Source organism: Syngnathus scovelli, chromosome 2 (assembly GCF_024217435.2).
Source record: "Syngnathus scovelli strain Florida chromosome 2, RoL_Ssco_1.2, whole genome shotgun sequence".
NCBI classification, from domain to species: Eukaryota; Metazoa; Chordata; class Actinopteri; order Syngnathiformes; family Syngnathidae; genus Syngnathus; species Syngnathus scovelli.
In genome coordinates, this window is record NC_090848.1 from 12,715,482 (window position 1) to 12,727,664 (window position 12,183).

General features: G+C 41.4%; 3 protein-coding genes and 1 long non-coding RNA gene across 6 annotated transcripts in view; 2 read left to right on the forward strand and 2 right to left on the reverse strand.

Annotated features, from left to right (window-relative positions):
* The first annotated feature begins 607 nt into the window (after positions 1-607).
* On the forward strand, positions 608-3,531 carry fbxw12 (F-box and WD repeat domain containing 12). Its single transcript, XM_049752914.1, has 10 exons — positions 608-773; positions 841-878; positions 975-1,141; positions 1,312-1,436; positions 1,505-1,711; positions 1,793-1,957; positions 2,038-2,248; positions 2,445-2,626; positions 2,852-2,984; positions 3,073-3,531. Exons 1-10 carry the CDS (start codon positions 681-683, stop codon positions 3,168-3,170), a joined length of 1,419 nt encoding a protein of 472 aa, XP_049608871.1. The 5' UTR covers positions 608-680; the 3' UTR covers positions 3,171-3,531.
* On the reverse strand, positions 3,227-8,234 carry ptpdc1b (protein tyrosine phosphatase domain containing 1b). Its single transcript, XM_049752913.1, has 10 exons — positions 6,732-8,234; positions 6,521-6,608; positions 6,071-6,236; positions 5,904-5,984; positions 5,710-5,828; positions 5,506-5,643; positions 4,415-5,427; positions 3,972-4,154; positions 3,781-3,894; positions 3,227-3,701 (listed from the first exon to the last, which is right to left on the reverse strand). The coding sequence occupies exons 2-10, from the start codon at positions 6,564-6,566 to the stop codon at positions 3,567-3,569; spliced, it is 1,995 nt and encodes a 664-aa protein (XP_049608870.1). The 5' UTR covers positions 6,567-6,608; positions 6,732-8,234; the 3' UTR covers positions 3,227-3,566.
* A 1,516-nt stretch (positions 8,235-9,750) lies between these two features.
* Positions 9,751-11,936, reverse strand: LOC125988104 (uncharacterized). Of its 2 annotated transcripts, none has more exons than XR_007488223.2 (3): positions 11,803-11,936; positions 11,632-11,682; positions 9,751-11,538 (listed from the first exon to the last, which is right to left on the reverse strand). It is a non-coding gene; the product is annotated as an uncharacterized lncRNA (long non-coding RNA). The 2 variants fall into 2 exon arrangements; XR_007488221.2 differs by having other exon boundaries at positions 9,751-11,463; positions 11,570-11,682.
* Positions 9,802-12,183, forward strand: part of LOC125988103 (protein bicaudal D homolog 2) — a 28,091-nt gene continuing 25,709 nt past the window's right edge. The window contains exon 1 of one of the 2 annotated variants that reach the window (XM_068649499.1): positions 9,802-10,342. In XM_068649499.1, coding sequence (XP_068505600.1) covers positions 10,103-10,342 — 240 coding nt within the window. In that variant the 5' untranslated portion in view covers positions 9,802-10,102. The remainder of the gene's footprint in view (positions 10,343-12,183) is intronic. The other variant, XM_049752916.2, reaches the window with a different exon arrangement.

Consider the following 12,183-nt stretch of genomic DNA (forward strand, 5'->3'; position numbering starts at 1 on the left):
GTCAAATGTTACTGCTTATAATAAGTACTGTATATTTAATAATATGGTGGGCCATTGAAACATACTGTACAGTTTGAACATTAACACTGCATTTTAATATAGGAAAATCAAAACTAAAATTAGATAATAATTCAAATCAAATGAAACTAACAATGTTCATGAAATGTTTGAGCGCAAACAGTTGTAAGAAATTGAATGCAAATGTCTTGAAAACTCAAAATTAGCCACAAGTGCGAATAAAATACGAAACAGAAATAGCAAAGCAACATGGAAGCAAGCTCAAAAGAACTATCACCATGCAGAGCAGAGAAATAAAGCTATAGAAGAGAATCATATAGAAGAGAGGAGCATCTGATAGATTTCCTATCATTTCATTGGCAATGTAGTGTTGGAAAAGATCTGCAGGATGGCCAAGTTTTCACTCAAAAACTCCCTTTATGTATTTTAAACTATTTAAACTCACATTTGCTGTGTTTAATCGGGTTTATCTTTTATTTGCGAGTGTATCCATTAATTATTTCATCTACAGTCTCCCTTGGTATGTAGTGCAAGGAGGCGCTCGATTCCCCTTATGAGGGCGACATCTAGTGGTAAAATGACTCTCATGCACGGTCCACGTGACGTCATACTTTTTTTTTTAAATCGCTTTGCCGGAGGAGAAAGTAAAACGTCAAGTCAGTATGCACCCCCAGCACTTGCTAGACGATTGTCTCATTCATATATTTACATTTTTAACCGAGGAAGATTTAATCAAAGCTTCAAGCGTGTGCACGGTAAGGCGCGTCGAATATACGGAAGTAGTACTGACAACCAAAACACTCAAACTACGTTGTTTTCCAGGCCTGGCATACTGCCGCCGAGACTCCATGGTTATGGAGGTGAGTTGTTGTTGTTGTTTTTTTTTGTTTTTTTTGCATTTACATTTCTAGTGAGTGCAGAAGCATTTAATCAATGCGTTTAATCAATCTTATCAGGAGGATGTGCTTGCAACGATGGGGATTTTGTAGCCAAGCAGTGTTGGGCAACCCTCGCGTCAATCATTCATGGAAGAAGTACTTTCTGCGACGATTTTATTTAGAGACGAAGATGAAGGAAGGTTGTACTGGAAGTTACACTTGCAGGAGTCTTCGAGGCCACACAGGTCAGTGAAACACCTAAAGCCGATTTATAGCGGAAGTAGCAAAAGTACCTTCTCATATTCTGTACTTATCTGGAAGTGCAGATACAGAGGAAGAACAATAACAAGAGAGAAGTATTTGTATTTTATTACTTTCCACCACTGTTTTTCACAACTCGTTTGTCTTCCATTAGGGCAAATTGTAGGCTTGGTCTACCTGCAGCGGAGCTCACCTCTGGGTCCTGACCTCTGGGACACCCCAACTACAGTCTGCAGTGCTTCAACTGATGGTACAGTTCGGGCATGGAACATCCAGAATGTCAGTGCACGGACAATCTCCAGAATTTGACCTGATAAATATGACCAATAGAGTTTCTTTCATCTCAGGGTCAACAGGTGTGGTGCACTGCCAAGCAGAGTCCTTTATCGAGCATCATCAGTGACGAGCAGCGTGACTATGTCATCACAGCCGAATCTGGCAGCCTGATCAAGGTCTGGCAGGGTCAGACTGGCCAGGAGGTGGCGTCCCATTCCGTTGGAACCACACACTGTACATTGCTCCAGTTTAATAAGGACAACGATTGGTTTCTGTCTGTAAGTAGCCTCACTTTTTTTTTTTGTATGTTTAAAATGAATGATAATGTAATTTACATAACCCTGCTCACTTTTGTCAAGGTTGGAACGAGTCAGGGTTCTCTGTGTACGCTAGCCGGAACAGCTTTGACTAAAAAATCCAGTACAATGGTATGTGACAGCTTTAATGTCAACATACTCCTGATTTCACCAGACAAAAAATGGATCACAGCTGGCTCAAAAGATAATGTTGATTTAAGTCCAAAGGTATGCCTGATTTTGTTTTGTTTGAGAAATTGCTGTGATGAAATATTAATAATGCTTTGTTGGCTTTGGGGCATTGGCAGGTGATTTATGCTGACAGTTTGACCTCCCCGTGTGAGGACGAAGACCCACTGTGCCAGTCAGTGCCGGTCAGTGGCTGCCAGGCCGCCGTCTTCATCCCCACGCAGTCTGCCAGACTGGCCATGGTCCACTGCAACGAGCGCACTCACAACAAAGCACTCACTGTCTTCGATGTCAGTATTAAAAAGTCAAAGTACACGTCCCAGATCCAAGGTGAGTAAAGGACAAAATGTGTCAAACAAGTAAGATAGGTCACATTTGGTGTGTGTCATTGAGAATGATTAGAGATGTGTTTCTGTATAGCAGTAAAAATACTTTTGATAATCATACAAGAGTCTATTGTCTAGGTACTACATCTGGAAGTAAAAAAAATCAACTGACGAAAAAAAAAAAAAGCTTTTCCCTTTAGTCCAACAGGTGGAGTCCTTTCTTTTGCCACCGAATAGCACGTCGTCTAACATTCTTCTCGAGGCAAAGGACAGCAACTCTATTGTGATGGCAGCTGATCGTCATCTGTGGGTGTATTCTCTGAAAGGTTCCTTGCTCGCCAGCTTTGAAGAGCACATGATGCCAATTACTTCTATTTGTGTGGTAAGATCTTTTTTAAATAGAATTCATGTCATTTTAATCAGTAATGTTAAATATGTTAAACACACCTCCACTAGTAACATGGTTTATGATGTCGACTGAAAATGACATCGCAGCTCAACAGTTTTTTTTTTTGTTGACTTCCCCTTTAAAAGTTCCTATTCGATTGAAAAGTATGACTAAAAACAATAATGCAAGGTTGCAATATTGTGATTACAATGTTCACAGGACAGCTTTCGTGTGGTCACAGCATCTCAGGACCTTTCCTTGCGTGTACTGACCTGGAAACATGACAGAGACGGCTGGTCGACCTTGGAGAGTCGATACCACTTACTGGGAGGGTCGCACACCATGTCCAGGCGTGTTCCGACATTTAGATATCTATGCGACAATACAAATGTGCCAAAATCTAATGCCGCGTCTCTGCTTTGTTTCCTGTGCTTTTAGAGGCTTCAGCCACGTCTCCTGTGACTACTCCAGCATCGTTGGTGCCGTTGAAGGGAAAGATGGCAAAGATGTTTTAAAAGCTTACACGTTTACCTCCTGACCCCAAACAAAAGCGGCAACATAATTTTTTCGCACCACCTTCGAAAAAGAGGAATATTTTGTTGATCGTAAATTATGCATGCTTTTATTCAGAGGTTTTGGGGGTTATTTACAAAAGGATGACATGATACGCTAATGTGCATGATAACAAGCCTGTTTTGGACTTAACTAGCCCTGGAGCTGAATGTGACAGGTCTTAAGGCAGAACATTGCATAAAAAAAAAACAGTTCTTCATAGGGTTAACAGTGCAGTGTGGGGATGAAGAAGTGCTAGGGCAGTACATATCACTATTTGTGTTCATCTCACAACATTCAATAATAATAATTATGACAGAATAAATATTTTCATTATAAGGCACAAAGTGTCCCCTCCGTGTTTCCATATGTAGTATAGTATCTAGACTAAAGATGAAGGAGATGATGTAGGCTCTTCTGCTTTGCTGGCAACACATCTTATATCCTCGAGGGCAAGCCGGAGGACTCTAGTCATGGACTCGTACACTTGGCTTCCGTCGGTGGAACTGCTTTCCATCTGTAGAAATGTGAAATCCATGTGACAATGTCGACAAAGAATTTGGACTGCGATTGTGGAGTGGAACTATTATTCTTACCCAAGTAAAAGCCTTGGTAGTACGATTCAGAAATGCATCTTCAACCTCTTCTGGCACGGCACTTAATAATTGTGCCATACATTCCAGTATGCACATTAATGTTTCTTTGGGTGCCTGTGTGGATATTGAATGAAAATATAAGTGGCTGAAGATAAATTAGTAAATGTGTTCTGGATTCTGGTTGTCTTTACCTGGCCAAGTGTGTTGAAGAGAGTTTGAGCATCGGCGTTTTCAGGCTTCAGGGCCATGGCGTCCTGGAGGGAGATGACTGGCTCCTTAAGCTGCTCTAACCATGCCCACATCAGACCTGTGAGGATAAAGGGATCGCGCTCCATGCACAGCCTTTCCCATGCACCGCCTTGATTGAGCTCTGCCTGCAAGCACAGATTATCAGAGCAAGTTGACCACATGTGAAATATCAAATTGGTAGCAAAATCACTTTCAGACACCTAGACATCATTTTAAAAGCAATTATCTTGAATATAAATGTCAACGATTTTAATTTTTTTTTGTAATTTCAATGAGTCAAAAAAACAAATTGAGTTCATTTCAACATTTGCCAAAATCATTGGCCTGTGTAATTTTTTTTGGGCGCACCGTGTATGATCACACTAAATTGATCCGGGTCAATTACCTGCCAAGTTAACACCTTGTTCCTTTGCTCTTCTGCCCCATCCATAAAAAGGTCCACCGCCAGAGCTTGAGCCACCAGCAGTCTCCTGGCCTCCAGAGACAACTCAGACTGCAGGGTGATGTACGGCACCTCCGACTGCTCCTCATCTCGAGACAGAGACTTACTCATGTTTTCTGCCAATTCCTCCCTCTGCTCAGCCTTCAATCTGGAGAGCATGCTATCTTTTTGGTGTGGGCCGTTGTGTCCGACGGACCCGCTTCGTTGGATGGTCATCTGCTTTACTTTCTTCAACAAAATAGAGCCATTCTTTTCATCATTTTTGACCTGCCAGAGTGATCCTCTTGAGCTTGAGGAGATGTCGGTCGTATTACTATTCCAACTCTTCCAATGGGTTACCAGTTGGCCGGGTTCAGATGGGGAAACGGGCCTGGCCACATTACCTTGCGAGAGCGAGCCCATGGGTTGTGTAAGGAGGTTGAGCTGCGAGCCCAGACGCCGTAGATCGGACTCGCTGTAACTAAGACTCTTGCGATGGTAGAAGATGGGTGGTTCGTGAAAATGCCGAGGTAAGGTGGGGGAACCTGGCAAACGAGGCTCCTTTGTGCACAACTGAGGTCCAAGCTTTTCAATGATGCTCAGGGTCATCTCAATATCATGGATGTCCGGCGCCTCCAAAATGTCCTCCTCAATCACTTGGCGATTCTCCGCGATATCCAACAGCAGCCGAGACACCAGTTGGATAATCTTCGGCAGGTACCTCAATTCTTTCCTCTCTGGGCCATGCAGAATGTGTCTCTGACGATTGAGGTACTGGGTCAAGGTGACAGGTTGGGATCGAGGCTCAGTACAAGAAAACACACTCCTTAAGGGCGTGAGGAACTGGACGAACTCACGGACGCAGCTCAGCTGACTGCGCATCTGGATGGAGCCGGGTCGTTTGGCTCTAACATATAAAATAGCTTGATTGGCTGTCATCCTGGTGGCATAGGCCAAAAAACATGCCATCAACACACCTAAGAAAAGGAGGCAAAATTTTGTTTTGACACCATCGTGAAAGGTTAGACTAGTAAACATTCCAGGTGCAGCTCTACCTGTTCTCCCAAGACCCGCATGACAATGCACAGCTATCTTTCCCTCCTGCAGTGCAAAGGCCATGACTTTCACAATGTCCAAGATTGTAGTAAGGTTGGCCACTCCATAGTCACTCCAACCAAAGTTGTAGAAATAAACTGAAATCATACGCGGTGAGACGTGAGTAGCATTATCGACTCAAGCAAAATCAAGAAAGCACTTACTGTTATTTTCCATAAAGGCTTCTGGATTGTAGGAGAAACCGCTCTCGGGCTCCAGAGGGTTACCGCAACTTGCATGCTCGCCGGGTATCTGAAGGTTGATCACCGTTTTGATCCCATTCCTTGAAATGAACACACACGCTCCTTGTCAGCAAGTAGTGTGAGCTCATACTGCTCGAAACCAAAGTTGCACAAACCTTTTAAACTGCTCGATAATGTTATACTTTTCAATGACTTCAGTCGAGGGCCTGGACATTGCGAGAAGATGTTCAGTCACCCTAAAAAAATATGCGGATGTAAAATACCATGGCAGTAAAAAAAATACTTTGCAATATATTGACTGAGCGTGTAGGTGGGCGTGTACCATGACGAGTAGAGGCCTTTAATCGCCTGTTGGTCATCACGCCAGTAATTTGGGTTGTCATACTTGCAGCCTTGACCTCCACAGCCGATCGAACATTGCATATGTGCCGGAATGACATAGCGGATTGCCTCTCCAAATATAGTGTAATTTGCCCTGGGAGCTCTGACTACACAAAAGGAACATCAAGCAAACACATCAACGAATCACAACAGAAAAAGAGGCATCGGTTACTCATTCGTATGAGCAGTTAATAGTTGAACATATCACATATCCACAAATAGAGCCAAAGTGGTTAATCTTAAACACCTAAATGATTAAGCTCATCTTCATTCTCTGGAGTCTAATCTTTGTGCGGCATCACATGCCCGTTATTCATAAGGCACATTTCATTACATGATAATTTAGCTACTTAAAGACAATATGCAAAATGTAGCAATTAGAATAATTTACTGAATTCCATCAGAGCACCCCCATGGGACCTTTCATGAAACGCCATAAGAATCTCCCCTTTGGCCGATGTCCACAGTCATAGCAGAGCCTGAACACACAAATCCACCAGTTAGAGCCAAAATGAAATTACAGGATCACAAAACTGAATCCTTGCGCATAAGATATGCTCAAGATATGTTAAGCATGAATTCATCAATAATCAAATATTTACCTGTAAGTGACTCTCAGGTGAGCACCATCTCAGAGCTCGAATGCCCCGTAGCTGGCGAAACATGGGACGTCAACCTCCCTGGCTCTGACGTTATCGCTCTCTCTTTGGACCTGTGGCAAGTCAATCCTTTGGCCTCGCTTGATTTGATTCACCTGAGATTATCTCCGTGTGTCAGTGTGGACCCATCCACTCGGATATTGCGGTCTCTCAAAATCTCTACCTCACCGGGATGGCAAGTCCAGTGCAGGAATAAGGAATGTTAAAAAGAGTTTGGAAACGCAGGGGAAGGTACTGGCTGCGTACAGACACGGGTTGCTCAAGTTCTTCTCTTATTCTTAGTCTAGAGTGGGATAGCGATGGGCTATTCCTGTCTCCCCTGGGATTAGACTTCTAATCTTATTACTGTACCAGCATTAAATAAAGCACCCACTACGCAACAAAAATCATACTAACGTCATCATCTTTGCCTTTTGCCTTGCAATCTTCTAATATAGTCATATGTGAAATTACTTAAAGTATATCATTTATAGATTACATAGCCAAGTCATTATGTCCATGTTTTTATGCATTTTCCATCGTTTTGTGAAATTTCTGATAGCAATATGATGATGCTCTATAAATTGTGGTAGTTTACACAAAAGATGGTTCAGTTTAATTTAGTTTAATAAAACTTTATAATTTAACTTGATTGGATTATGATGTTGACTATTTGGGATAAAACCCAAAACCTATAAAGTCACTGCAAAGAAAAAGATCATAATCTCATTTGGATTAGAATCTAAAAATGGCTTAATTTACGAACTCGATATTAATCTAATTAATTGATTTTACATCAAATCATTATAGGAAACTTACGCTTTAAAATAGTGACATATCACATTAAGGTTGCAAATATTAAAATTTCTCCAACCCGTATTAAAGCCAAGAACAAAGTGTAAAATATTTAATATTCAATTCTGATTACTTAATTAGAGAACAGATATTTTTTAAATGGTCCATTAGAGCTCTATCTATCTATCTATCTATCTATCTATCTATCTATCTATCTATCTATCTATCTATCTATCTATCTATCTATCTATCTATCTATCTATCTATCTATCTATCTATCTATCTATCTATCTATCTATCTATCTATCTATCTATCTATCTATCTATCTATCTATCTATCTATCGTTCTATCGTTCTATCTATCTACCTAAGGTCTACCTGTCTACCTACCTGGGCATAGTACGCACTGAATCGCACGTAAACCTCACCGCCATATTGCATGTGGCAGCGTATAGCGATAGGAGATAAATGCTAAATCCCATTTCTTGTTTTGCAACCTCCTCGGTCTTCGATCCCCGCTCCTCGCTCATCTGTTTGCATGTTATATCCTCCATCCGGAGATCCCATCAAGGGATCGATGAGAACAACACAGCAGCCAGTAGCGCAGAAAGACAAGCCTTAGAGAAATCGTACGCGTCTCTCGATGTCGTCATTTCATGGCGACGTCGTTTAAAGATGATGTCACGCCTTTGAGAAGGAGAAAAACAACCGTCTCCATGGCAGCACAAGGCCACTTTATGCTTATGTTTCGGCGGGATTATGTAAAATATGATCAGTATCATTTTTCACAACCGTGCATACATAAAGCCGATCATGCGTGGATTATTTTAGCCTTTCACAGCCCATATTTGTGGCTACTCTAATCAAAGAGGGTTACTCAAATTTAACAATTTAAATAAATGATTTTATTACAATTGGAATTAAATCCGATGATTCTCAGCCATTCTGCCGTACGTGGCACATTGGTGCGCCGTGAGAAACATCTATTGTCAAATATTTTGACCAAAATAAAATTATTTATTAAGAAAAACGCCGTTTTTCTTAATTTATCCAAGATAATTCGAACAGGTAAAATAAGTAATTGCTCTTCCACTTGATGACAAAAACTACAAAATTCTCTGTGCTCCATGGTTGATCGATATATGTACGTCAGCTTGGCACTTAACTATTTTAAAACGGCTCTATTAGGTGCAAATATTTATAGTAAACAGACAAAAAGTGACATCTGAACTTTTGCGGGTCTTTTAGTTTTCCGAATATTTTAGTGAGTATCTGATTGGGTGAAGGATATGCTTAAACTTAATGCATCGTACATTTACGTGCAATGGGTAACGAACGGATATGCCACATCCAATATGGCGGACACATTGACGTAAGTTCAAAGCTTCTCTTTATTCATTTCCCTTAGGAATATTTGTCCTGTATCAAGGGACATACATGGAAAACAAGCAATCACATAAGACCATTGCATAAAAATACCACGATAACCCAACACACATTATAATACTAGTGCATCCATCACCATTCATTAACACTTTATCGTTGTTGTGGATTAATTTGGATGACTGAAGAACACGTTTTCTATCTGTTGTATTTGCGTAGTGTAAGCTTATATCGTAGCAACAGACCAAGCCACCCAAGGGGGACGGACGCCTTGCGTACATGTCTTCAGTTTCGTTATCGTCATATCGTATTCAACTGGTTCAAGTAATTTCCAACAGATGGCAGCAGGCAGCCATCTGCTATTCAGAGTCGTTAATCGCCAGGTGCTTGACAACAACCGGCGCCGGCAGACATTTCCGGGTTCCACATAGGCAAAGGCGTAAAGGGTAGTGGGAAATGATGTTTTTTCATTGAGTTACCAATCTTTTATTAAGGACATTAGAACTACCTTTCCCACAATGCACCACGATTGTTTTAGGGGCTGCATCCGAACAGCGCGTTTTGTGGTTTCGTGGAAGTTATTCTCCTCGCATGAAAGTACCGGAAGCTGATTTATTTTTGTTTCAAAACAAAACATTATCACTCTATTTTACACTTCGTTAGGTCACGATACGTTTTCCTTTAAGACATATTATTTGCTTTGAACATTTTATAAATAGCAAAATAAATAAAATATGGCCACAACTGCACAACTACAATTTTGTGATAGCAAAATAAATAAAATATGGCCACAACTACACAGTGGTTTGATAGAATGTGTTTCTTTTATGTTGAAAGTCTATCCGTTTTCCTTTAGTCATATTGAGTACACGCCCACTTCTGCGGTAGCGCTGGAACACCTCGATGGACGGGCGAGGAAAATCTAAGACCAAAACCATGAAGCTTTCCTAAGGGGTTACAGCGAAGTAACTCCCGTGGCTACCGACCGGAGTCAACTCCATGACCAAAGACGCCACACCAAAACGAAAGAAGCAAAGGCAGCAATCATGCAATTCAAATACAGACGAATTTAAGCAACTAATCGTTCTTCAAGGTTACATCGCCTGAACACGCAGCGCATCCTTCTTGTCCGAGACCAGCTGTCATCCGTCATAACAATGTCCGTGGAAGATCAGGGTTACTCCGATCCTCTGCTCTTGCTCCAGGCCGGTCCAGAGTGGATGCGGGCCGAGATCCAGCGCCTGTCCCGAGAATTGGGCGAAACCACCAACGAGAAGATCCAGGCGGCTGAGTACGGGCTGGCAGTACTGGAGGAGAAACAGCAGCTCAAACAGCAGTACGACGAGCTGGAGATCGACTATGAAGGTGTAAGGCAGGAGCTCGATTTGCTCAAAGAGGTAATATGTCTAAGAAATCGTGCGTACAGTACGCAAGTATATTATTGGCCTAGAATTGAGTGATGTCATTATTCATTTTTCAATATATCGTGTTATCGGTAAGCTTTCATCATAAAGTAGTAGTCTTTCATGTTGCAAGGTCAAACTGGGGATGGGCTGCTGTACATCCAACCCCCTCTTTGCTTTAATCCTTTTGCACCTCTTGCACATCTTTATTAATTCATGCTGCTTCTTTTAGTTGTCTTTTATGTCTTTGCAAGACATTGTATGTGTGTGGCTTGTGCCTTATTTTTATTATGTGCTGGTCTAATTTAAGTTGGTTAGGACTGCGTATTTTTACCATACCAAATTGTGCTTCCGCAAATCAGCACATAATTTGTTACATATCAAAGATTAAATCATTAAGATGCCCCCATTTGCATTGGCTTTTTTTTTACTTTTTTTTTTTGTACTGAAGAGTTAAAGCTAACAAGAATGAGGAGTTTCCGTTGCAAGGGGCAGGCTGTGGTTTGAATTTTGAAACCTTCCCGCGCAGAAGAGAGGATGATCAACTGACAGTGGAAAGCAGGCCTGTTGCAATCCGTCGGGAATGGAAAGAATGTGCCCCCTGAAGTTTCGTTAGAGTCCCATAAAGGAAGTGCCTGTTTCTTTTTCAACAGTGGCCGGAGTAAATGCCACCCTTCTCCGATTGTTTACTGTAGGGCTACAATTTGTTATTAGATTGTGGACAGAGAGAAGTGCTGCTGGAATTAAATGTTGCCATGGAGGAGGAAAAAACAGATTCCTGTTGTGACCCAGAACTGCAGATACTGCAGGGTTAGGTCACTGCAGCCAAGTGACAGCTGATTAAATGGTAAAGAATTTTGCCCATCCCTCCTTAGTGTTTGTGGAGAGAATATCTTAAGTAGAAATTCAGTCAAAATGCAAAAGAGTGTTCATATTCACTAACCTTCCTCCTTAATGTGATACAAGCATAAAATTAACCGTTGACTTTGTGCCAAAGCAAAGATTCTTGCTGATCGGAGATTACTAACGTTATCCACAGACGACCGGAGCCATGTTGCTTTATCGCTTCAACCTTATCCAACAGCAGTCTGGTTGAAGGACCAAGGCGATGTTATCTGAAACGAAATACAAACACATTCCTCACTTGTCTCTCTTGATTTCCTCCACACTGTCCGTTGAAGAAGCAGTGACTGTAATGAGACAAAATCGAAACTTGATTACCCTGTAACGTTCTCACATGGAGTGTCATCTTCTTCCAAGAAAGTCACTAAATGAATATTTACACTGATGGCAAGATGTTTGACGACCCCTTGTTGTGCCTTGGTCTTCGGCAGCTTGGAATAGAATGTTGAGAAAATTTTAGTGACTAAGCTGCCACGTGATGATTCTCATAAATACAATTCAAATGTTTTTTTGATTGATTTTATATGTAGATGTCGTGTGGTGCAACGAACCAAAATTGGTCTTTTGTTTAGTGTTGGACAGAAACCACTGGCATTGTGTAAATATTCATTTCCATCATGCCAGTTCTCGCGTTCTGTCAAATAGCCTACTGATATTTCCACCCACACATTCATACAACTCTCCCGGCAGTGTGATAAAGGAATTTTATGCCTTTGCGTTGCTTAGTAACGGCACACTTCTTTCCCTATAAGCGGCAGCCAAGCTGCTTCTGCTGTTGGTGCTACTTTGTGAGTGTCGATTGGTGTGTGCCAAGGGACCTTCTTATCGACTTACTTTTGATATTTTGTCATCTTAATGATATTGGTTCATGCTTGATATTATTGTAAATAAATATATATGTATTGATATTGTCAATTGGCAGCCAGCTGGGT

Excerpts from the sequence above, each read along its gene's own strand:
- fbxw12 (XM_049752914.1), top strand. The coding sequence starts at position 681 with ATGCACCCCCAGCACTTGCTAGACGATTGTCTCATTCATATATTTACA. Across the intron at positions 1,712-1,792 it reads ACAACGATTGGTTTCTGTCT|GTTGGAACGAGTCAGGGTTC; the intron begins GTAAGTAGCCTC and ends ACTTTTGTCAAG. Across the intron at positions 2,627-2,851 it reads CAATTACTTCTATTTGTGTG|GACAGCTTTCGTGTGGTCAC; the intron begins GTAAGATCTTTT and ends CAATGTTCACAG.
- ptpdc1b (XM_049752913.1), bottom strand. The coding sequence starts at position 6,566 with ATGGCGTTTCATGAAAGGTCCCATGGGGGTGCTCTGATGGAATTCA. Across the intron at positions 5,985-6,070 it reads AAAGGCCTCTACTCGTCATG|GGTGACTGAACATCTTCTCG; the intron begins GTACACGCCCAC and ends ATATTTTTTTAG. Across the intron at positions 3,895-3,971 it reads TCTTCAACACACTTGGCCAG|GCACCCAAAGAAACATTAAT; the intron begins GTAAAGACAACC and ends ATATCCACACAG.